Source organism: Xyrauchen texanus, chromosome 24 (assembly GCF_025860055.1).
Source record: "Xyrauchen texanus isolate HMW12.3.18 chromosome 24, RBS_HiC_50CHRs, whole genome shotgun sequence".
In the NCBI taxonomy this organism is placed as follows: Eukaryota; Metazoa; Chordata; class Actinopteri; order Cypriniformes; family Catostomidae; genus Xyrauchen; species Xyrauchen texanus.
In genome coordinates this window covers 16,699,897-16,725,843 of record NC_068299.1, presented here as the reverse complement: position 1 = coordinate 16,725,843, position 25,947 = coordinate 16,699,897, and the positions used below count along the sequence as shown (strand labels likewise).

The window sequence follows — 25,947 nt, the reverse complement described above, 5'->3', positions numbered from 1 at the left end:
AACTGGTGTTGAGCAGGTAGAATTTAATGAAGCTGTCAGCTGAAGCCATGTGAGACATCTATTTCTCAAACTAGAGACTCTGATGTACTTATCCTCTTATTTAGTTGTACATCTGGCCTATCACATCTTGTTCTGTCCTTGTTAGAGCCAGTTGTCCTTTGTCTTTGAAGACTGTAGAGTACACCTTTGTATGAAGGATTCAGTTTTTTGGCAATTTCAAGCATTGTATAGCCCTCATTCCTCAAAACAATTATTGACTGATGCCATATTTGACCTAATATTGACCTTAAGACATGCCAGTCTCTTGCATACTGTGGCAACTCAAAAGCAAACACAAAGACAATGTTATGCTTCATTTAATGAACCAAATAGATTTCAACTGTTTGATATAATGGCAAGTGATTTTCTATTACCAATTTAGAATGACTACTCAAGTATAAGATGTGTTGGGGTGATGGCTGCTGAAAATAGGGCCTGTCTAGATTTGATCAAAAATAACTTTTTTAAAATAGTGATGGTGCTGGTTTTTACATCAGTAATGTCCTGACTATACTTTGTGATCGGTTGGATGCCACTTTGGTGAATTAAAGTAACAACTTCTTAAAGATATTCTATTTTATCCTAATTCTTAAAAATGTCACACTATCTGGACATTTTGTAGATCAATTTGAGATAGATATACACTCAGTGACCACTTTCTTACAGGTACACCTCTAGAATAAAGGGTACGACCCGCTTTGCCTCCAGAACAGCCTGAAAACTTTGTGGCATAGATTCAACAAGGTGCTGGAAACATTCCTTAGAGATTCTGCTCCATGCTGACATGAGAGCATCATGCAGTTGCTGCAGATTTGTGAGCTGCACATTCATGTAGCAAATGTCCTGTTCCACCACATCCCAAATGTGCTCTATTGGATTGAAATCTGGTGGCTGTAGAGGCCATTGGAGTACACTGAACTCATTGTCATGTTCCTGGATCCAGTTTGAGATGATGTGTACTTTGTGACATGGCGCATTATCATGCTGGAAGAATCAATTAGAAGATGGGTAGACCGTGGTCATAAAGGGATGCACATGGTCAGCAACAATACTCAGATAGGCTTTGGCATTTAAACAACTCAATTGGTATTAAGGTGCCAAATGTGTGCCAAGAAAACATTCCCCACACTATTACAACACCACCTCCAGCCTGAACCATTGACACAAGGCACGATGAATCCATGGATTGTTGTTTACGCCAAATTCTGACAGTACCATCTGCATGTCGCAGTAGAAATCGAGATTCGCCGGACTAGGCAATGATTTTCCAGTTTTGGTTAGCCTGTGCAGCACTGCAGCCTCAGTTTCCTGTTCTTAGCTGACAGTAGTGGTACCTGGAGGGTCTTCTGCTGCTGTAGCCCATCCGCCTCAATGTTTGACATGTTGCATGTTCAGAAATGCTTTTCAGCACAGCACTGTTGTAACATGTGGTTATTTCGGGTTACTGTCACCTTCTTGTCAGCTTGGACCAGTCTGGCCATTCTCCTCTGACCTCTGTCATTAACAAGCTGTTTTCACCCACAGAACTGCCACTCGCTGGATGTATTTTGTTTTTCGCACCATTCTCTACACACTCTAGACTAGAGTGTGTGTATAAATCCCAGAAGATCAGCAGTTTCTGAGATACTCAAACCAGCCTGTCTGGCACCAACAATCATGCCACAGTCACTTACAGTATATCAGATATCCTACCCATTCTGATGTTTGGTCTGAACAGCAACTGAACCTCTTGACTATGTCTTTGTGATTTTATGCATTGAGTTGCTGCCAGATGATTGGCTGATTAGATATTGGCATCAATGAGGTGTACAGGTGTACCTAATAAAGTGGTCACTGAGTGTAAGGCTGCATCCGAAAATGTAGGCAGGTGACTTGCTGCCTAATCAGTTAATGTCTTAACTGACAGCTGTTTTGAATGAATGGATCACTTGTGCCGGAGGTATGTATTTATGTTTGCCGAAACACCAATGCATTTAAGGATTCAAGGGGTACACATAATTAAAACACCAAATTTATATCTTTTGAAATAAATATGTTCTATGCAAACCTACTCTAACTTTCCTAATCTTCCTCCCCAGTCCAAAAAGACAATATAAACTAAGCTGCCAAAAAATTATCTTTCTGAAATCCATGAATATATTAACACATGACCATATGCATTTACACATTAACGACATCTATTCAGTGTAGGGACACTTGTCTTACAAGGTGAGGTAATAAAATGGGTGTAAAATCAATAAAACGTACCTTGTGTATCTGACACAACTAGTGAAGAAGTCAACCAGGCAGGCAAAGAGGTATGTCTCTGATAAGGTACGAAAACAACAATATTGGATAAGGCACAGACTATATGTAGTGCTGCTAATATTAGTTGAAAAATGCAAAGTTGTATGATTCAGGAGTGAAGTGAAGACTCTTTACCTGGTAGGTTAAACAGTGTGTTGAGGATGTAGAATCGCTCTGTATCTCCACGCTGAATGAACTTGTTTGGGTACAGCTCTCTTATATCTGGACTAGAAATGTAAAAAAAATACACAACACACTATGGCTTTTTTCTCGGTGGAAGTGTAACCAAGACTTTAAGATAATTCACAGAATATTCTTTTAATGTACTAATTTAACTGGTCTCTAAAAAATATATATTTACTGTCAAAGCATTACTCAATTTAAAAAATTCTAAATAGAAGGCTTTTATTATTTGTAGAGGAATAAAAACAGACATATTAAGATAAAGGCAGTCTGTATTGTGGCTCACCTATCACTCACTGTGATAATTAAAATTCAAATAATAAGCACCATGCTTCAGTAACCAAGCCATCTTAAAATTATGAGTGCTGCTGACTCACCCACGCAGGAAGTTAAATCCATGAGCGCACACAAGAATGTTTCCATATGCATCAACTTTCAGCAGGTTTCCATACATTGTATCAAACACCAACCCTCTGCAAGATATAGAAAAAATGTGTTCATCAAATTATGGAATAGAAATACAGGATGCAAGCATTACACATTTTGGAAAAGGATATTTCAGATCACCTTGTGGGGAAAGCAGGATCATAGACAAAGTTTAGAAGCTCTTGTGGGTAACCAATGGAAACCAGTCTTTCCACAGTGAGATCAAAGCCAAGGGATTCATACTCGGGAGACTTATACACTATTAACAAAGAGAGGACACAAAGACAAAACAAATGAATTCAACTACGTGAAATATTACCAAAAAGTGTAATAATGAAACAACAGCGGAAGTGCTGTTCAGGAGAGGCGTAATTTATGCTCCTCCCACAGAGTCCTCTTTAGTTAATGGCTACACTATAGAGGGCATTTGTGGGCTCATCTCATCACAGGGCCCAGAGCAATGTTTCCAGTTGTCCCCCTGACAACACCCCTGATGAAGAGTAACATATAATTGGACTTTGGAATGAATGATATGTGGATTATATAGTAACTGTGTCTTGGTGTCTCTTGGGGTCAAAAGGAGAGCAAAGTGTACCCTTAAGGAACCAGATAAACAAGAGCTGAACTGCTGAATTGTCATCAGAAACTGCCCTTTTTTCAGTAAAGAAATATATTTTATAACTAATCTTACGAAAAAGGTTTTATTCATGAAACTACAACTAAAATCACACAGCACAATGAGGGGTCCTAAATTCTAACTGGATCACAAGACATCAGTCAAGGTTGGAGCTTTGTTGTCAAAGCTATAAACAACCAGTCAAAAGGATGAAAGTCCATGGAGCTGAGACACAACAGGGGTCATGAAATGGAAAGTTACTTAGATTACAATCCTGCTCAATTACCACTGCACCCTTGACAGGGGTACTTTTACTCACTTTGGATCAAAGTGTCCAGTATCAGTTATCATCAGTTAACTATCTTAAAATCCCATACGATTCCTCATATGAACATCATTATCTGTGATTCGCACTTTACCTCTCATCCCAACAGAAACAGGAACACACTGTATTACACGCATTACAAGTAGCAAATATATATATACACATACCATATACATCCCACCTCATTCAATAGTTCTCGTAAAAGCTGTTAACATATACAAAGCCACAGATATATATTTGTATTGCACTGTCAAGAAATGACTATTTTTATAACTGACATCTGAATTAATGTTTGAATTAATGTTTTAGGGGGCTTTCACACTAGCACTTTTGGTGCGCACTCGGGTTCGAATGAAGTCAGAGTTCAGTTCGTTTGGATGATGTGAACGCTGTCTTCCGAACTCTGGTGCGCACCCGCGAACCGTACTCGGGTCCGCTTAAAAAGGTGGTCTGGGGTACGGTTCATGTGAACTCCAGTACGGTTCGCTGCTGATATGAATGCAATCGAACCAAACCGCGGAAGTGAACCGCTATTGATGACGTATAATGTGGTCGTCAGTCTCACACGCGATTTGATAAACATTAGCTCTTTTGTGCGTGTGTGCGTGCGTGTGTATACACTTACCTTGACGAAAAGCGGGATTGACGCACACGCACTGCAAGCAGAGAGATGATTTCTGTTTGCCTTCGCAAAAACTGTCTTCGGCGGACAGCCCGCTGTCTTTTGAACGATTTCAGTATTTTTGCGGCAGACAGACGCAAGTGTGTTTCTGTATCTTGATGTTGAAAACAAAACCAAAGGTTAAAAAAAGAAGAACAAATGTGAACCGAGCAAGTCTATTCATTTTGACGCCTTTTCATTTCGCGGTTATCAAGCAACACGATTACGCACCAGCTGCAGCTTGATGACGCAAGCGTACCGCGGTTCAGATACAAATATATAATGTGAACACAGTCCATCGGGGGCAGGGGGGAGGGGGGAGCAATCGAACTCGGGTTCGGAACAGGCAATCGAACCAAGTGTGAAAGCCCCCTTAATGTATAGTGTCCCCAAAGCGTAACTATGACATAACAAAGATCATATTTCACTAAGTTTGCAAACCAGAAGTGCCCAAATGCTTTTGTCTTACTTTTTAACTGCATATCTACTCATTCAATCATTCAAAACAAAATTCCTTTTGTTTCTTGTAAAGTGTGCTTTCTTATTTTAAAATAAATGTCACATGGTTTGATTATTTGTTATCTAATGCAGTACATTTTTATAACATAATATATATATTTCTGAGTGGTGTAAGTGTTCAAATACTTTTGAGTTATAAACTGCCTGGAACATATGTTGCACGCAGGGAGAGGAGAAGGCTGTCAATGGTGCTAAAGCAGCCAGACAGTTCGGCGAGTCATGGAAACGCACATGCACCACCAGCGCCTGGCGTGACGTGGTACGTGGTGTTTCATAACTGGAGAGGTCTCATGTGTAAAAGACCTAATGATATGACGGCGGATGCTACCACCATAACGCCCAGCATTTTCTTAAAAGAGTTCAAAAGGAATACTTTCCCCAGTTTGAACTGAGACAGACACCGAAGAATGGTCCGGATGCACTCGCTCGTGAGGTGCGCACGCATGCTCATGGAGTCGAGTCAAACTCCCAAAAATCAAATTTGTTGGCTGGGAGAAAGTGTGCTTATTGCCCAGTTGACATTGACACAGTTCAAATGGTAAAGTATCAAGTTTCTGTGCTCACATAGCAGAACCTCTGATCAGACCAGTAATAGCCAATCATCAAGGTAATTCAGAAAGCACATACCGTTCATCTTCAAAGGGGTGAGTGCCAAATACACACATTTTGTGAATGTGCGCAAGGCCAGAGATAATCCAAAGGGAAGGACTTTGAATTGATATGTCATCCCCTCGAGCACCTCAAGAACAGCCTGTGATTCGATATGAAAGTACACGTCCTTTAGCTCTATTGATGCAAATCAGTCTCATGGGCAGATGTGCGATAAAATCTGTTTCGGAGTAACATTTTAATGGCCATTTTGCAAGCACGACGTTCAAGTGTCTCAGATCTAAAGTCCGCAGAACCCCGACGTCTCTCATTGGAACGACTGGTCATGTAAAAGGAATTCCCCAAAGTGTTTAACAGCAACTTTGAGTGAACTGAATTGATAGGGAACTGTATTTAAGAAATGTTAAGACTTTTTAAGTATCCCTGGAAGCCCTGCATTAGTACTAGCATGTTGCACTATTCAGGAAATCTCTTTGGACCTCAAAACAACATCAGAATGAACATTTCCCCCATGAGCAGATGGAATTCTGCTTAAAAGAGAGGAAGGAAGTGTCAACATTGCTAAAAATGAGAGGCTTGACCCCTTGATCAAGGTATACAAGGATCCTAAACTGTCTGACTTATCAATATAATAATGTGGTTCTACAGAAAGGACACATTCAGCTTAAGACTTGTACTTGTATACTAACATTACTACACTATCATTAGCGCAATACTAAGTCTAGAGACAAAAGCCCAAATGGTTGTGGCCCTCAAATGGATAAGCATCTAAGTCTGGCTAGAAGCACTTCTCTTCACTTTAGTTCTGCTGAAACATTCGCAAAGCTAAGCAAGTTTGCTGCACTGAAATTAGAAAGGAGTTACACAATGTATGTATAATGGTCTACCAGACTAAGCAGCTTCATCTGGTGTTGACATGAGGGCAGGCAAAGCCCTATTCATCTGACCATATGAAATTAAAACCCTTTCCAGTAAACACGGCTCTTGTTCATGGATAAAAGCTTATAAACAAGATGTTGACCAATCAAGAGGACCATGCCTCATATCAAGAATGACAGAGCATCCCTCCATCTTACATGTTTTAGAGCCTCCCTATTTAAATAAAGAGCAAGAAGTCAAGCACAAAACCTCATACCTGAGTCAACAGAGGATAGGGTGCTATTTAAAGAGCCATTACACCACTGCACGTATGTGGTTACAATCCTTTAAGAGACTGTTCTTCAAAAACAGATTCATGAGATCATTGTTTATTTGAAGATCCATGCTATGATCAGACCATTTCGCAACACTTTGCACTCCTTAATAGACATTTTTGAACTTACTTCATAGTGTCCATCCAATATACTGTAAATGACAATGCAAAACAGGACACTATGTAGACCCTATGTAGAGTTGAGAGACTGTTACTTATTCTTACCTGCTAGAGTGTAGTCCATATCAAAGCCAAAGCATTTTATCTTCTCCATTGCCAAACTTCTATTGACAAAAACTCTGAGGAGGTAAACAACACAAATCAATAGATGGACAATTTCATGGACATTCAATTTTCTCTTGTGTGCTAACAGTATTAAAGTCAGCAGACTCTATTATTCCATTGGCTTGAACACAACCTGTGAGCTGTTCAGGACAGTGACTCTAAGGAAGTTGATATTAGTGTTGAAAATGAGTTACACTGACATAGTCTGGCCTGTGAAAGCAATAAGTCAGAATTTTGCACATTATACTCCACAAAAAAACATGCATTAAGTTAAATGACATTAACTGCCATCAAGCCAACTGCAGCAAAATATGATATGCAAAATGGAGCAAATGGCAAGGTAACATTCCTTGATTTCTAAATGAATCAAGTTTTTAGAGCAGAAATTAGCTGATGACTGTTAAAGAAAAATAGGGTGACCCACTTTATATTAGGTGGGAATTATATTTAACTACTATGTACTTAACCATTTGATAAAATGTACATGCACTGGCAGCCAAAATTTTGGAATAATATACAGATTTAGCTGTTTCGGAAGGAAATTGGAACTTTAATTCACAAAAGTGGCAGTTAATTGATCACAAAGTATAGTGAGGACATTACTGATGTAAAAAAACAGCTCCATCGCTATTTGAAAAAAGTCATTTTTGATCAAATCGAGACAAGCCCCATTTCCAGCAGCCATCAACCCAACACTAATCATACTAAATTGCTAATCTGGTACAAGAAAATCACTTTCCATTATATAAAACACAGCTGAAAGCTATTTGGTTTGTTAAATGAAGCTTAACTTTGTCTTTGTGTTTGTTTTTGAGTTGCCACAGTATGTAATAGACTGGCATGTCTTAAGGTCAATATTAGGTAAAGAAATGGCAAAAAAGAAACAGCTTTCTCTAGAAACTCATCAAAATTTGTTTCGAGGAATGAAGGCTATACAATGCTTGAAGGACTGTCGTGACGCCATGCGAGGTTCGGATGTGTGAACAGCGAGCTCCGCACACTTTGCTAGTTTTAACACTTTTAATGATACAAACCGGTGAGATTTGATAATCTCTGTTCCATAATTGTTCTAGGTGGACAAAATGTCCTAAGAATTCAAAAACCTCAGGCCGCAAGCCTGGGACTCGATTTGGTCGGGGAAGTGCAGGAAATTCGGCAAGAAATGTTGAACTTGTCTGCAATGCTGACGAAGGGCGTTGCTGACTTGGAGGATCTTGCTGTAATATGTTGATCAATCACTGCCATGGAGATGCAATTCACTGAGGTGGTCACAAGAGTGTGGGATGTCGAGAAAGGGATCGATTATCTGGAGTCATTGGGAGGGAATTATCTGCCAATCCGCTAGCGATCAAGGTGGATTTGGAGTGCTTGGAGAATCGTAACCGGCAGAATAACGTCCAAATTGTCGGAATTCCTGAAGCCGAAGAGGGTTTAGTATATGGTGAAATGGACGGTCTTTTTCCAAATCTTCTTGACATAACAGACCATAAACTGGAAATTGAGCGAACTCTCAGAGTTCTGGCTCGGCAATCCGCTGAGGGAGACAAGTCCCAATAAATTCTGGACAAATTTCTGAGGTCCTCAAATAAAGATCTCATCTTGCGTGAGGAGAGGAGTAAAGGAAGGCTTTTTTGGAAGAGCCACAGCATTTTCTTGAGCCCAGACTTTGCCAAATCAACAAGAGAGAAATGTGATAGATTCAAGGAATGCTCTTATATCAACGGAAGGTCGCTTTTTAACTGATGTTCCCCGACAAACTGAGAATAGCTGCTAAGGATGGCCACAAAACAATTACATGCCCACAGCAAGAGGTCTCCTTCATAAAGTCAATGGAGTAAGTTATTTAGTTGTAGCCGAATGGACCAACTCACTTAACATGACTGTTCGAGGAAATGAGCACCTATTTGTTTCTTTTTGTGCTGGTTCCACCTAGTGGCTGGAGTTTGTTTTGTGGAGTAACACTCCTTCTGGACTTTTTTGTGGATGAATCTACACATTCTTTGTGCTTATGCCTCCTATTGGCGGGAGTTTGTTTTATAGATCAACAGTTGTTGTGTAACTATGTCTCACAAAATTTGTATAGAAACACTGGACATGAGTGATTGTGTCATTAGTTGCACTCATGTAGCAGGCGAATGGGCTAGCTCACTGAACATTTGTTTAACTGTCAGAGGAAACTGAGCGACCCTTTTTTTTTTTTTTTGTGCTGGTTCCGTCTAGCGGCTGGAGTTTATTTTGTGGAATAACACACCTTCAGGACAGTTATGTGGATGAATCTACATGTTCTTTGTGTTTATTCCACCTATTGGCTGGAGTTTGTTTTATAGATCAACAGTTGTTGTGTAACTATGTCTCACAAAATTTGTATAGAAACACCGGACTTGAGCAATCCACCAGCAAAGTTGTCGCTGGGGCTCTCACAGTGTTTGAGTCTAGAGGGATGGACGCCAGTTGGGGCAGTCATGCACATTTTTCTATGTTCTGTTTGTTTGGTTCTGGGGGAAGTTCGGGGTTTGATTGTTGCACTATTGTTGCAACAGATTTTGGAGAGCTCTCGGGGAGGGGCAGTGGAGAGAGAGGTATAGGTATAAATGTGTGTGATTATTATACACGTGCAACAATGTGATCTTTACAATTTTCTTTTTTTTAAACACAATCAATTTTTTTCTCATAAGTCAAAATGTCAAATGTTAATATGAGCTGACTGTCTCTATCCACTTTGAATGTGAATGGGTTGGGGCACCCCATAAAAAGAAGGATGTTTATTTCTCTTCTTAAGCATAAGAAATATGATATACTCTTTCTTCAGGAAACACATCTTTCCCCACAGGAAGCTGAAAAATTTGGGAAGATATGTTTTCTTTAGTGCTGGCTCAAGTAAGAGCAGAGGAGTCATAACATAGATAAGTAAGCATCTACAATACAAATGTCTCAAACAGATTAAAGATAAATTAGGACGAATCATTATTGTTTGGCAAGGCCTTTTTTTGGCTAATATTTATGTACCTAACATTGATGATAAGGGCTTTTTTATAGATCTGGAATTGATGATGCAAGCTGCTGGCACCCCTCATGATATAATATTGGGAGGAGACTTTAATATTTTGATGGACTCAGTCCTTGATCATAGTGAAGCAAAAGTGTGCAAGCCGCCTAGAGCAACACTAACGCTTCACAGGATGTGAAAAAATCTTGGTCTTATAGATATTTGGAAACTTTTGAACCCATCTGGTAGGGACTATAAAAAAATGTTCATCAGTCCATAAGATTTATTCTAGAATAGATAGTCCCTCATTTCATCTGTTGTTCTTTGCTCAATTGGAAACATTTTAGTCTCAGATCATGCCCTGGTGAGTTTAGAGGTGCTGCCACATATGGAAAAAAATAAATCATATAGTTGGTGCTTTAATGTATTCCTTTTGCAAAATCCTGAATTCCAACAAATGTTAAAGGCTGAAATCAATGTTTATATGGAGACCAACTGTTCCTCATTATCCTCTGTGGGCGTGGCTTGGGAGGCACTTAAGGTGGTTCTTACAGTATAACTCATTCACAAAAAAAACCAAAGCACAACAACTTGTGGAGTTAAAAGGAAATATTAAAAGTGCAGAGGCAGAGCTGAAGTGCAAAATGTCATCTGATGACCTCAGAGAATTGACCCGATTGAAATTGAGAAATAACACTATTTTATCACAGAAGGTGGAGTTTTGGCTATTCAGGGCAAGAAAGTCATACTTTGAGTTGGGGGATAAGACAGGAAAACTTCTAGCTAGATATATAAAGCAGTGACCATTTCTACCATTCCCACAGTGAAATCTCTGGTGGTGAAATATTTACCTTGGCCATTGATATTAATAATGCTTTTTAATTCTATCTTGATCTCTATAGTTTCATGTCTTCCGTCTACTGATGAAGATCTTAGAAACTTTGATTTGTTGTATGTTGTTGAAATTCTCTTGATTCGGAGATAACCTTGGAGGAGCTTGACAAGGTCATTAAGGCCTTGTCTACAGACAAGGCTCTGGTCCAGATGGCTTTGACGCTGAATTTTTTTAGATCTTATGCTACAGAATTGGCTCCACTTTTGCTAGAAGTTTATACGGAATTATAAAAAAATGGAAAGCTTCCGCCAACCATGACACAAGCCTGGATCAGTCTGATTCTTAAAAAGGACAAAGATCTAAGCGAGTATAAGAGTTACCGTCCAATTTCCAGCTAGACGTTAAAATATTGTCAAAATTTTGGATAACCAATAAAGTAAGGTTATGACATCTCTTATACATGTAGCTCAGGTGGGGTTTATTTGGGGCCTTAGCTCTTCTGATAACATTAGACGTTTCATCAATATCATGTGGTCAGTGGTGAATTATCAGACTCGGGTCGCTGCCATCTCACTTGACGCCGAAAAGGTTTTTGATATGGTAGAATTGGATTATCTTTTCCAAAATCTTAAAATGATTGGGTTTGGAAATACTTTTATTGGTTGGATTAAGTTACTTTATAGACACCCGGTAGTGGCGGTACAAACAAATGGATTAATATATTTTACTCTAGATAGGGACACCCAGCAGGGTTGCCCTCTTTCCCCATAATTGTTTTGTCTTGTCCTGGAACCATTAGAAGTTGTGATAAGAAAGGAGGATGATTTTCCAGGGGTGGTGGCAGGGGGTGTGGCACATAAGATATTTCTTTATGCAGATTATATTTTATTATTTGTCTCTGACCCTACTAGATTTATGCCTTGCCTCCACAGAATTATTAATTCATTTTCTAAATTCTCAGGATACAGAGTTAATTGGTCTAAATCCAAAGCTTTGGCTCTAACAGCGTACTGCCCGGAAACGTATTTTCAGCCAGGCATCTTCCAGTGGCCCAAAAGGGCATTAAGTATTTGGGTATTTTATTCCCTGCAGATTTGTGTAATTTAGTTCATTTAGACCCTTTAATAAAAAGGTTTTCGAGCAATGTGGGCAGGTGGGCTTCATAACATTTATCTATGATTGGGAAGGTTAAATGTTATTAAAATGAATTGTATTCCAAAATTCAACTACAGTGAGGAAAATAAGTATTTGAACACCCTGCTATTTTGCAAGTTCTCCCACTTAGAAAACATGGAGGGGTCTAAAATTGTCATCGTAGGTGCATGTCCACTGTGAGAGACATAATCTAAAAAAAAAAATCCAGAAATCACAATGTATGATTTTTTAACTATTTATTTGTATGATACAGCTGCAAATAAGTATTTGAACACCTGTCAATCAGCTAGAATTCTGACCCTCAAAGACCTGTTAGTCTGCCTTTAAAATGTCCACCTCCACTCCATTTATTATCCTAAATTAGATGCACCTATTTGAGGTCATTAGGTGCATAAAGACACCTGTCCACCCCATACAATCAGTAAGAATCCAACTACTAACATGACCAAGACCAAAGAGCTGTCCAAAGACACTAGAGACAAAATTGTACACCTCCACAAGGCTGGAAAGGGCTACGGGAAATTGCCAAGCAGCTTGGTGAAAAAAGGTCCACTGTTGGAGCAATCATTAGAAAATGGAAGAAGCTAAACATGACTGTCAATCTCCCTCGGACTGGGGCTCCATGCAAGATCTCACCTCGTGTGGTCTCAATGATCCTAAGAAAGGTGAGAAATCAGCCCAGAACTACAGGGGAGGAGCTGGTCAATGACCTGAAAAGAGCTGGGACCACCGTTTCCAAGGTTACTGTTGGTAATACACTAAGACGTCATGGTTTGAAATCATGCATGGCACGGAAGGTTCCCCTGCTTAAACCAGCACATGTCAAGGCCCGTCTTAAGTTTGCCAATGACCATTTGGATGATCCAGAGGAGTCATGGGAGAAAGTCATGTGGTCAGATGAGACCAAAATAGAACTTTTTGGTCATAATTCCACTAACCGTGTTTGGAGGAAGAAGAATGATGAGTACCATCCCAAGAACACCATCCCTACTGTGAAGCATGGGGGTGGTAGCATCATGCTTTGGGGGTGTTTTTCTGCACATGGGACAGGGCTGACTGCACTGTATTAAGGAGAGGATGACCGGGGCCATGTATTGCGAGATTTTGGGGAACAACCTCCTTCCCTCAGTTAGAGCATTGAAGATGGGTCGAGGCTGGGTCTTCCAACATGACAATGACCCGAAGCACACAGCCAGGATAACCAAGGAGTGGCTCTGTAAGAAGCATATCAAGGTTCTGGCGTGGCCTAGCCAGTCTCCAGACCTATACCCAATAGAGAATCTTTGGAGGGAGCTCAAACTCCGTGTTTCTCAGCGACAGCCCAGAAACCTGACTGATCTAGAGAAGATCTGTGTGGAGGAGTGGGCCAAAATCCCTCCTGCAGTGTGTGCAAACCTGGTGAAAAACTAAAGGAAACGTTTGACCTCTGTAATTGCAAACAAAGGCTACTGTACCAAATATTAACATTGATTTTCTCAGGTGTTCAAATACTTATTTGCAGCTGTATCATACAAATAAATAGTTAAAAAATCATACATTGTGATTTCTGGATTTTTTTTTTAGATTATGTCTCTCACAGTGGACATGCACCTACGATGACAATTTCAGACCCCTCCATGATTTCTAAGTGGGAGAACTTGCAAAATAGCAGGGTGTTCAAATACTTATTTTCCTCACTGTACCTGCTACAGTCTCTCCCTATAAATGTCCCCCTTTCTTATTTCAAGCAATTTGATAGCAAAACAAAGTCCTTCATTTGGAATGGTAAACGTCCCAGATTACATTTCAGTAAATTGCATAAGCCAATTGACAAAGGTGGGCTATGCCTACCACATTTTTTTTTTATTATTATGCATTTGGTCTAACTGGAGAAGTTAAGTTACACCCTGTTATCTCGCATTTGCACTCGGTATGGACAAAAGTGTCCAGAGTGTTTAATTCTGACATTTATTTCAATGTTGCCTTGAGCATATGGCTGAACCCAAAATTATGTATTAATAAGTCCCCTTTCCAGTTTTTGGAGGGCTCTCAGGGAGGGTAGGTGGAGAGAGAGGTATAGGTATAAATGTGTGTGATTATTATACATTTATATTTGTTTGTTTGATTTCTTTTTTGAGTGTATATACTCGTGTGGCCACAGGAATGTTTGTTGAGGGTCAGGGCGGGGTTGGGGATTGGGAGGGGTAATAGTGGGGGTTAATTGTTGATTATATGTATATATGTTTTGCTTTTATTTATTTACTGTATAAATCAATACAAAATGTTTATCTAAAAAAAAATAATAATAATAATAAAAAAAAAATTGGCCAAAAAAAAAGATTTCATACAAAGGTGTACAGTACAGTCTTCAAACACTATGGACAACTGGCTCTAACAAGGACCAAGATGTGGAAGCCCCAGACACAAATAAACAAGAGGATAAGTACATCAGAGTCTCTAGTTTGAGAAATAGATGCCCTCAGCTGTTAGCTTCATTGAATTCTACAGGCTAAACACCAGTTTCATGTACAACAGTAGAGAGAAGACTCAGTCGTACAGGCTTTATGGGGAGAATTGCAAAGAAAAAGCCACTTTTGTTAGAGTGGGCAAAGAAACACAGACATTGGACAACTGATCATTCGAAAAAAGTGTTATGGATCTTAACCCCATTTAGCTTTTGTGGGATCAGCTAGACTGTAAGGTTTTTTTCACTGCCCAACAAGCCAGCAAGTAGCTACAGGAATCATGGGGTGAAATGCCACCTGAGTATCTGGACTGACAGCTAGAATGCCAAGGATCTGTAAAGCTCTCATTGCTGCATTTTTTTGAGAACTCTTTGAAATAGTTTAAGAAGTTCTGAATTTGTTTTTCAAATTTTAATAGTAATTTATCACTTTATTGAAACATTGACCTGACTAAACATTGTGATCATTGGAATACCACTTTGGTGAATAAAAGTACCAATTTCTTTCCATAAGAGCAAAATCTGTACATTATTCCAAACTTTGGGCCAACAGTGTACATGCTGTTGCATTGAAATTACATTGAATGTACTTACATTTAATTACATTTGTAGTTACTCTGTTAACTATACCATAACCAAACCCTTACCCCAGAACCTAACTATAACTCCTAAACCTAACTCCTAAACCTACCCGTACCTCAACCTCAGTAACAGCAAATGTGGGCATTTTGCAGAACAACATGTACTTAAACAGTAAATACATAGTCTTGTATGTATTTAATGTTATTACATAGTAATTAAGGCCACCTAATATATAGTGTGACCAAATATATCAATATCAACCTAAGAAAAATAATAAAACAAATAACGCATGCAAACACTCAGTCTGCTGAACACATCTGACAGTGATAGAACCCATCTTGTAAAACTATGAACACTTTATATATATTTATATGAAATACAAGAAACAATAGCACTATATGAAAAATTATGATCTATCAAATTTGCACTTAGACACAAAGATTTAAATTTGGATACCAAAAATTTGGTAAGATTTTTCATTGTAAGAGAGAGGATTAAAAGATATAAGCAAGCAGAGTTGGCTTTTTTTAAACAAACATTTATAAAGATATTGTAGAAAAGGTATGTAAACTCAGCAAAAAAAGAAATGTCCCTTTTTCTGGTCACTGTATTTTAAAGATAATTTTCTAAAAAAAATCAAAATAACTTTACAGATCTTTATTGTAAAGGGTTTAAACAATGTTTTCCATGCTTGTTCAATGCACCATAAACAATTAATGAACATGCAACTGTAGAACGGTCATTAAGAAACTAACAGCTTACAGACGGTAGACAATTAAGGTCACAGTTATAAAAACTTAGGACACTAAAGGGACCTTTCTATTGACTCTGAGGCATGCCTTAGGCATGCTACATGGAGGCATGAAGACTGCAGATGTGGCCAGTGCAATACATTGCAATGTCCGTACTGTGAGACGCCTAAGACAATGCTACAGGAAGACATGAATTGTGAGACGTATAAGACAATGCTACAGGGAGACAGGAAGGACAGCTGATTGTCCTCACAGGGCAGACCACATGTAACAACACTAGGGCTGGGACAACGAGTCGACGTCGACGCAAAATATGCGCGTCGAATCCAAAACAAAGATGGCGGCGCCGGCGAGTAGTAACACGAGTGGCTCCTCAGACTATCAGAAGTACAAGGCGGCATGCACTCGTTCCTCTAAAGTATGGGAATTCTTTAATTTAAAAGGAAACAATTCCGTGATATGTCGACTTTGCTAAATGGAGATGGCCTTCCATTCTAGCACCACGGCAATGCACCAGCATCTGAAGAGGCGCCACCCGGGAGCAGCTGCAGATGACAGAGCACCGTAAATTTTTTTTTCAACTCCCCACTTTGCACTCGATGTTGGAGTAAGCTATAATACGTTGTCGACACCTAAAGTTTTCGCTTATAGTTATTAATAATGCGCTTATAGCTATGAATGAATGTCGTGAAAAATACATAGAGGACACTGACAACGCGCTGACAGACAGGACCAAGCAGGTAACATTTAATAAAGTCTCAACTTTCAAATTTGGTCATTCAAAGAAAATTAAACCATAAATAGGCCTACTATTTTGTGGCTCTTTAATGTGTCGTGACAGATTGCCTCAGTTAAAGCTGCTCGTGAACCGATCATCTTTTCCTTGGTTAATTTATAGCATCAAATAGGCTAAACATGAATGTAGCCTACATCAGAAGGACTGTTGTTTTATCTGCGGAAAGATGTCAGTACAGTAGCCTACAATCCATTATCCATTCAAATCCACCGACGTTAATCTTCTCTCTCCTGACTACTTTGTCGGACACAAATGGCGTATTATGATTGATTGATCAGATCGCCAGTCAATCAAACTCCCGGCAAATGGTTTTTATTTTTTTACATTTTATACACCCCCACCCCCGATGAAACCGGTATTACCGGTGTTGTCACAAGTCGATTAATCGAATCGAAATGAATTAATTGTTAGATTATTCGATGCATCGAAAAAATAAATCGCTAGATTAATCGTTTAAAAAATAATCGTTTATCCCAGCCCTAAACAACACCTGCACAGGATCGGTACATCTGAATATCACACCTGCGGGACAAGTACAAGATGGCAACAACAACTGTCCAAGTTACACCAGGAACGCACAATCCCTCCATCAGTGCTCAGACTGTCCAAAATAGGTTGAGAGGCTGGACTGAGGGCTTGTAGGCCTATTGTATGGCAGGTCCTTACCAGACATCACCAGCAACAACGTCGCCTATGGGTACAAACCCACCTTCGCTGGACCAGACAGTACTGGCAAAAAGTACTCTTCACTGATAAGTCACAGTTTTGTCTCACCAGGGGTGATGGTCAGACTCACGTTTATCGTTAAAGGAATGAGCATTACAAGAGGCCTGTACTCTGGAGCGGGATCGATTTGGAGGTGGAGGGTCCATCATGGTCTGGAGCAGTGTGTCACAGAATCATCGGACTGAGCTTGTCGTCATTGCAGGCAGTCTCAATGCTGTGCGTTACAGAGAAGACATCCTCCTCCCTCATGTGGTACCCTTCCTGCAGGCTCATCCTGACATGACCTTCCAACATGAAAATACCACCAGCCATACTGTCCGTTCTATTTGTGATTTTCTGCACGACAGGAATGTCAGTGTTCTGACATGGCCAGCAAAGAGTCCGGATCTCAATCCAATTGAGCACGTCTGGGACCTATTGGATTGGAGGATGAGGGCTAAGGCCATTCCTGACAGAAATGTCCAGGAACTTGCAAGAGCCTTTGTGGAAGAGTGGGGTAACATCTCACAGCAAGAACTGGTAAATCTGGTGCAGTTCTTGCACAATCTGAAATGCACTGCAGTACTTAATGCAACTGGTGGCCACACCAGATACTGACTGTTACTTTTGATATTGACTCCCCCTTTGTTCAGGGACACATTATTCCATTTCTGTCACATGTCTGTGAAACTTGTTCAGTTTATGTCTTAGTTGTTGAATCATTTTATGTTCATACAAACATTTGCATATGATAAGTTTGCTGAAAATAAAAGCAGTTGAAGTTGAGAGGACGTTTCTTTTTTGCAGAGTTTATTTGTTATTGTATTTCACAAGGCATAAAAATGTATAACAGTCCATTGTTTTCTAATGGCATAATTAAGAATATTAATTCCTAATATCCTTAGTTCAATTAATGGTAGTACATATTTTACAAACAACGCATTTGTAGTGGAAAATAAAAACTGAATCTGCATTTACTCTGTGGAATAAATTAACTGTTATGCTACAGAGAAATTATGTTAAAGAGCATGAAGAACAAAGATGCAGCTAGAGGAAGGGAGAATGAAGGAGTGATCTCACAGATTCAAATCCCATCACAAGTCTGCCTATGGACACCTACATAAAGTTACTGCACAGTGCAAAAGCATTGATGGTTTTATTCATCTTGTATGTTTAGTGCTGTGATGATTACATGGAAGAAAAACCATCAATTACCAACACAAATGATCAGTCAGCATTGCAGGTCAATAACAAAACTTGGCATACCTCATTGAAGGATGACAGTGGGCCAGTTCCTGTGGTAAGCTTTGTAGTAAAGGAATACATGGACTACATATTACATCAGAACATATTGGCTATTACTTCTACATGAAGAACTGTGCTGGTGCAATTGTAAATGAAAATTCAGTTCCGTTTTCTTGTCATGATTCCATTTGAATCATCTGTGGCTCCTTTTGGCTGTGTTGATGTATGTTGTGAAGAAAACATTGAAATAGAGAATGGATTTATTGTATACTTTGCATGTAACTAAAGAGTGCTCTTATGAAACAATTCTTTGGTATTGCCAAGACAAACACAGCATTTTAGGAACTTGTAAGCATTATGGTGAAAGGCCAAAATGACCAGCATGGAAAATATAAAGTCTGTTTGTTCAATAAGAAAAACAGGCCTTGTTATATTAGAGTCATATTTGAGGCACATTAGAGTCAGAATGTGCATTTAGACTGTTAAGGCAATTCCCTTTTCAATACTTTACTCAATACTTCAAACAATATATCAAAATATGTGAGCATAAAACACTGCATTCTTTTAATTGAACACAAGACAGGCAATACATGATTCTTGCCTACAACACATGCAGAGCAACATCATTTCAACAATGAAGTTGAAAGATCTTGACAGACAAACATGTGCATAAAAACAGGTACATCCACAAAGCGACATGATGGGATGGCAAAAGCAAACATACTCCTTGTCATGCCTGCATCTCTTTAAATAAAGAGGATAATTATAAGCCTGCTGCACAAACAAAATGACTTTTTAATTGAAAATGACTGTTATAGCATAGCAATTCTGTGGACTAGATAATTTAAAATGACAAGAGCATTTCTCCAACAACTGTTATGACTAGAATAATATATATTATTAGGGCTGACTTTACATAAGGTATGGCAAGAGGTGATAGATATGGCTTCTGTGTATAGAATGGAGTAATTAATAATGAAATTGGGGATATTCAGGAGTTTGCTTTCTAGAGAATAGTCTAGCCCAAATAGCACCAACAAAGCTGAAAGCAAGAATTAAATTCATTATTACCTATGATACGCCTCTCTTCTGTACTTCTTCATAGATAAACCATCAATGTTGGCTGGAAGTTCTGCATAATTCTGGAGCCGATCACTCCAAGAAGTCGTCATCTTTAACTGTTATAAGTCTGTCAAGAAAGACATACAGACTTAAAAGGGAAAGTTATTCTATAGCAGTCTCTTTAAATAAGGTTATGGCTCTTTCAATTAATAAAGTCAAGACATTTTTATTTGCATAGTGCGTTTACAATACATGTTGTTTCTAAGCAGCTTAACAGAAAATCAAGCCCTAACTACTTTATAAGCCCTAAATAAAGCCCTAAATAAACAAGCTAAAAGCAACTGGGGGGGGACTACTCCAAAAACCATAACGAAATTCAAGAAGACTGGAGGACACACTGATTCTAGACACAGCAGTGGTTTAGTATCTCAGAGGTTAAAAGTCCACCACATGTTATTGCATAATAGCTCAGCCTGCCCCCTGCAACTACTATGCAAAACCTCAACAATAAAAGAAGCAAGATCAAAAAAGTTTAACTGAATATCAACATGTTTAATACATCAATTATCATTTGAAATAAAAAGAGTGAAAAAAAGGTGCTGTTTCCTAGGTGTCAGGCTGAAAGATAAACAGCAACAAATAGGAAGAGCATACATACTACAAAAAACTAGCTGAAACACAAAGTTTAACAAAGTAAAAACTCTATGACAATTCTACTGTTACCTCTCGAGAGTTACTAAAGAACTAAATCATTCATTAGTGAATAGAAATTAGTGGGCTGCTTATTTTCCTAACTTTCACACTGTAACAGTAAGGGCAGAAGAAACTAGACATTAGATTTTCCTCTTATTTTTTCTTATTATTTCTTCTTCTAATTACCAAAATAAATATTTCCTAGCTAATATTTGTTCAATCTGTAAAAAAATATATTCATAATAATAATACTATATTTGAAAGATTACGTATAAAAATACAATATAAAAATAAAATAAACATTCCTTAAATATTTAAAAATATAGATAATATAGGCATCTCTGTCTGATACAAGAGACAATGAGTGGATCTGCTGCTCATTACATTCATCCAGCTAACGTTATACTGCAAGTAAACTCATTTTAAAAGCATAAAACGTTCAGATAATCAGTCAGACAAACTACATTTTTATTGAGGATATTTATAGGCAAATGTTAGCAGATCTTTCCACTTGCACGAGCAGTTCCGTGATAGGAAAGTTAGCACACCAGCTAACTCGCATTCCTTTAGATTTGATCATCCCGTTAAATAATGCATAAAAGAGGGGACTTTCCTTATAGATGTCGCTATAACGTTCTTATACACAATCCTCTGCAACGACTTAATGGGGCGAGTAAAGTGTATTGAAAAAGGTTTTTATTGCAGCGCAGTGCCAATAGGCTACTTACCTCGCCTCCTGCGACAGCTCTGCGCTATTTATGTTCTGCGCATGCGCACAGAACTCAGAACGCGCTAGAGCCATGATATTACTTTATTCAAAGCAATATTAAAGGCTTAATTGAAAAGCACTTGATAAATTGAATGCGATTGATATTAAATACTTAACTGGTGATAATCTGTGGAAGTGATGTCACATTAAACTTAAATTACATAATGAATCTTAAAATAGGATGCACAAAACAACAAGAATGGATAAACTTTTAGCGTGAAGTTAGAATTCCTTGAATTTTTTTATTGCATTATTGTAATGCTCAGGAAGTGTAACTCATACAGACATGTTAAAAATTAAGCATTAGAAGTGAAATATCACCATCTACTGGTTGTCAGACCATGTTGCAAGTTGTTTAACCAATGCAGTATTTTAGGCTCGTTTAATAGCTACCTTAAGTATTAGTCTGTTTATATCAGTAGATGTGGAACAGCAAAATACCGATGTAAAACAATAAGATTTAAATCAGATTACGAGTTGATGCCAAATTAATCAGATTTTATGTAGGGCCTAATCAAAAATGTTTCTAATTAAATAATTGTCGCTTATTCCATATGGAGAATCTACAATTGTTAAAAAAATCTGGTAAACGTCCTCAGAAAACTAAATAAATACATAAATATATATATATAACTCTTATACGTCTGGGTGTTTTTTGGTTGTTATACGATTAAAATGGCAAGAACAGTGAAGAACATTTCAACCAATATAAAAATCCAAACGAGATCTTATATCAACTCAATGGAATTAACTGTTGAACTTCGGGTCCAATCAGCACTGCGCAAACCCTGGACAGTTCCATCTACAGCTGTTCAAATCACGGGAGAAGATATGCTATGTGTACATTTATAGTTACATCTGTTCAAAAATACAACCAAACCAACATTGGCCTATTACATTTCTGAATAGCTATTAATCTTGATAGTCAACACCAGAGGTATAGGCCTAACATTAATGAACTGATTGGGACAGTCCGCCGGGTATATAAGGAGAAGCACACCCATTTTTATACTTCTTCAGTTGTTACGAAGATGAGCTACGGGTCAGACCAATACATGTCCTCATCCTATAGAAAGATATTCGGGGAATCCCCTCGCCTTGCCAGTTCCTCTTCTAGAATGAGCAATGCCTCTTCACGGAGTTCCATGTCTTCCAGCGGCTTCAGGTCTCTCTCTCTTACCCGTAGCAGCGCATCTCCTGCGGGCTATTACAAGAGATCGGCCCGCTCATCTTCCTTCTCACCGGTCCATTTCGACAGTGTGGATTTCTCACAAACATCTGTGTTAAACAACGAATTTAAAATCATTCGGACCAATGAAAAGGAACAACTGCAGGGTCTGAATGACCGTTTCGCTACGTTCATTGAGAAAGTGCGCAATCTGGAGCAGCAGAATAAAGTGCTGGAGACCGAACTGGTGACTCTGCGCCAGCGGCAGAACGAGCCGTCCAGACTCGCGGATCTCTACCAGCAAGAGATCAGAGATCTGCGCGCCCAGCTGGACGAGGCGAATAGTGAAAGGGCTCATGTTCTCATCGAGCGAGACGGTATCGAGGAAGACCTGCAGAAACTTCGAGGTAATTTTGAGGACGAGATCCGAGCGCGAGAAGAGGCTGAGCAGACTCTCAGAACCTACAAGAAGGACGTGGATGATGCCACGATGGTGCGCGTAGACCTGGAGAGAAGAGTCGAGTCCCTCTTGGACGAAATTAATTTTCTGAGAAAAGTACACGACGAAGAGGTGGCGGAGTTGACGAATATGATCCAGGCTGCCCAGATATCTGTGGAAGTGGAGATGTCTAAGCCTGATCTCACCTCAGCCCTCAAAGAGATCCGTGGGCAATACGAAACGCTTGCATCTAAAAATCTGCAGTCTGCTGAAGAATGGTACAAATCAAAGTTTGCCAGTCTGAATGAACAAGCCACTAAAACCAACGAGGTCATGAGAGCCACAAAAGAAGAGATCAATGATTACAGGAGACAACTACAGTCTAAAACCATCGAAATCGAAACCTTGCGAGGCACAAACGAGTCACTTGAACGGCAGATCCGTGAGATGGAAGATGCACACAATGCCGAGGTCGCAGGTTATCAGGTAGGCCTATTCACATGAGTCATTGACAAAAACTGACAAATGTCCGATTTGATAAAAATTAGAAATCTTTTTCAAATCTAGTTTTAAACACATGTGTCAAGTTCGTAAAAATGTAGGGCCTAATCTTTGTGTCCAGGTTTTATATACTAATATAACTATATATATATATATATATATAGAGAGAGAGAGAGAGAGAGAGAGAGAGAGAGAGAGAGAGAGGGGCCAATAGTATTGTCCACTAAAAATTATTTGGTGTAACCATCAAAAGGTGGCCTATTAAAATACAGTACTTTAAACCGTTTTTATTTATGTCGTATTTTTCTTTAGTGTTTATATTATTTTAGTCTCAAAAATCTTATATTTAGGCCTATATCTAAATATAGGCTAAATTTGATATCTTTGACATTGATTTGGTGGACAAAAGTTTTTATAATATTAATATTTTAAAACAAAATTGTTTACTGATTATTTAAAAAAATCTATTTGAAATAACAGCCTACCAATAAAGTTGCCATAAATAATAATATTTATAGCCCGCTAACATAAATTTTTTCAAGAATTTAACCTTTTAATGAGACTTATTTTATTTTTTAATACTGTCTCTGGACGGTTACACCACTTTTTCATGACATTTTAGACTTAGAAATTCTAATGACTACGAACACATTCATAGTGTAGAGGTGTGTATTGATTTTGCTTGAATTGCTTCATAAATTCATAGATCGGACTAAAAAAAATAACAAATTGTTGTTGTTGTCTTTTCACTTATTGGGCATGGGATTCTCTGTGATTAGTGACCCAGTCACTTTTCAATGTAATTTATAACATTTGAATTGTTGCTCATTGGTTTCCGGACTTGCTCTGTCCATGGTGCTGAACTAATCGCGCGCAGGGTGGCCTAGGTTAATTCCACTAAGAGTCTCTTCATAAAGAGGATTGTGTGAGGGAGGTTTCTACAAGGTCAAGTTCACTTGATAAAGGAATCTTGAAAGATATCCTCAGTTTCTGTTTATGCATTGATATAATAGAAATGCTCTCCAAATGTCGAACATTAACTTTCATATAAAGTGCCCAATTCCCAGTTTGACGGTTTCCCCAGACGTTATATATATCAATTTAAGAGTGAAAAAAGTGGCACTATAAATCAGATTAGCTTCACTGGACCTTGTGCTGAATGTCAAGAGATCATGGTTCACATAAGCTTTATTTCAACATTCAAGACAGTCAACTTTATGTGCAGACATTATGTACTGAGATATTTTAAATGGTGTTATTCTAGTAAGTTGATCATGAAAATTTGAAAAGTGCAACAGATAAACAAATAAGACTACTTGATATAGTGCATTCTTGATATGGCAATTCCTGTCATCTTATGATGGACAAATCACAATATGTTATGCTTAAGCGTGAGTTGATTTAATGTTTTTCATTCCCATTAATAGGAAACAATTGGGCAGCTGGACCTTGAACTTAGGAATACTAAGAGTGAAATGGCTCGTCACCTTAGAGAGTACCAGGACCTTTTGAATGTCAAGATGGCATTAGACATTGAAATTGCAGCATACAGGTAAAGCACCAGTTATTCAGTTTAACTGATTTAACACATTTAGAGAGCTGATGAAATGAAATGTAATTATTTCACAGGAAGACTGTATGTAATACATATGAGTGCGAGTGAATGATGGCAGAATCAGAATTTTCAGGTGAACTATCCCTTTAATATAAGAACTAATCAGTTTTTTGTCAATGTCCTCATAGAAAGCTGCTGGAGGGTGAAGAAACCCACTTCAGTTCTGGGGTGACTTTCTCCAGCACACCCAGCATCAGCTATGGGTATCAGAGTCGCCCCACTTTCACCTCAACCCGCAATCCCAAAAAAGAGAAAGAGGAGGAGGGGCAAACAAAATCTAAAGCAGCAGCCAAGCGGGATGAGAACATTGAGGAGACCACTGCTAAGAAGGCGGCAGAAAAGAGTGATGTTGTTGATGTTAATTCAAAATAAAATATTGAAATGTGACAAATTATGAGGATTAAAGCTATTCTAGTTAACAGTCTTATCACTCTTTAGTGCAACTGCTATTACTACACCATTGCTCGATAACAGTTTAAATGTTTGGCACAGTAAAAACTGCCACTAGGTTTTCAAGGAATTTAGCACTTTTCATATATTGTTACTGTGACACAGTGTTTTAAAATCATATCTACAGTGTGTTGGTTTAACACACCATAACTTAGGCCTCAAATAGCCTGTGTATTTCTTAAATGTTGTAGTTTCAGACATAGTATCTATAAACCTGTTAATGATTTTAGGACCAAATCCATAGACCTTATAATATGGAGGGATGACCAAGATAGAGCCACATTTGATGTTGATTCAGTGATTTTAGATACATCTGTATGTTTATCAGACAGCACTATGGCATATAAGGGACCAAACCACTGCATCTTACATCAACTCTACCACATGTATGCCTTAAACACACCAACAGCAGTAATTAAAATGTTATGTTTGTTTAGTCTGTTTTCATTCATAAATCACTCTTTGCAACATCACTGAACTCTGTCCCAAATCAATAAACATGTAACAAATTTGTGCTTGCTTTGGTCCTTTGCTTCTCTAAATGTCTTAACATCTGTTTCAAGAACTCACATACACTCAAGCAAGAAAATGGTGGTGTTGACTTTGTGAT

At 38.6% G+C, this 25,947-nt stretch overlaps 2 protein-coding genes across 3 annotated transcripts in view; one reads left to right on the top strand and one right to left on the bottom strand.

The window, feature by feature from the left end:
- Positions 1-21,154, bottom strand: part of nt5c2a (5'-nucleotidase, cytosolic IIa) — a 28,810-nt gene extending 7,656 nt beyond the window's left edge. Inside the window, exons 1-8 of one of the 2 annotated variants that reach the window (XM_052090091.1) lie at positions 21,124-21,151; positions 19,712-19,829; positions 18,662-18,700; positions 7,082-7,155; positions 3,076-3,193; positions 2,886-2,981; positions 2,461-2,552; positions 2,287-2,344 (exon numbers count right to left, since the gene is read on the bottom strand). In XM_052090091.1, coding sequence (XP_051946051.1) covers positions 2,287-2,344; positions 2,461-2,552; positions 2,886-2,981; positions 3,076-3,193; positions 7,082-7,155; positions 18,662-18,700; positions 19,712-19,812 — 578 coding nt within the window. In that variant the 5' untranslated portion in view covers positions 19,813-19,829; positions 21,124-21,151. Of the gene's footprint in view, positions 1-2,286; positions 2,345-2,460; positions 2,553-2,885; positions 2,982-3,075; positions 3,194-7,081; positions 7,156-18,661; positions 18,701-19,711; positions 19,830-21,123 lie in introns of both variants that reach the window. The other variant, XM_052090092.1, reaches the window with a different exon arrangement.
- A 1,041-nt stretch (positions 21,155-22,195) lies between these two features.
- On the top strand, positions 22,196-25,833 carry LOC127618183 (alpha-internexin-like). The gene is made up of 3 exons (XM_052090483.1): positions 22,196-23,257; positions 24,700-24,824; positions 25,016-25,833. The coding sequence occupies exons 1-3, from the start codon at positions 22,196-22,198 to the stop codon at positions 25,257-25,259; spliced, it is 1,431 nt and encodes a 476-aa protein (XP_051946443.1). The 3' UTR covers positions 25,260-25,833.
- The last annotated feature ends 114 nt before the right edge of the window (positions 25,834-25,947 follow it).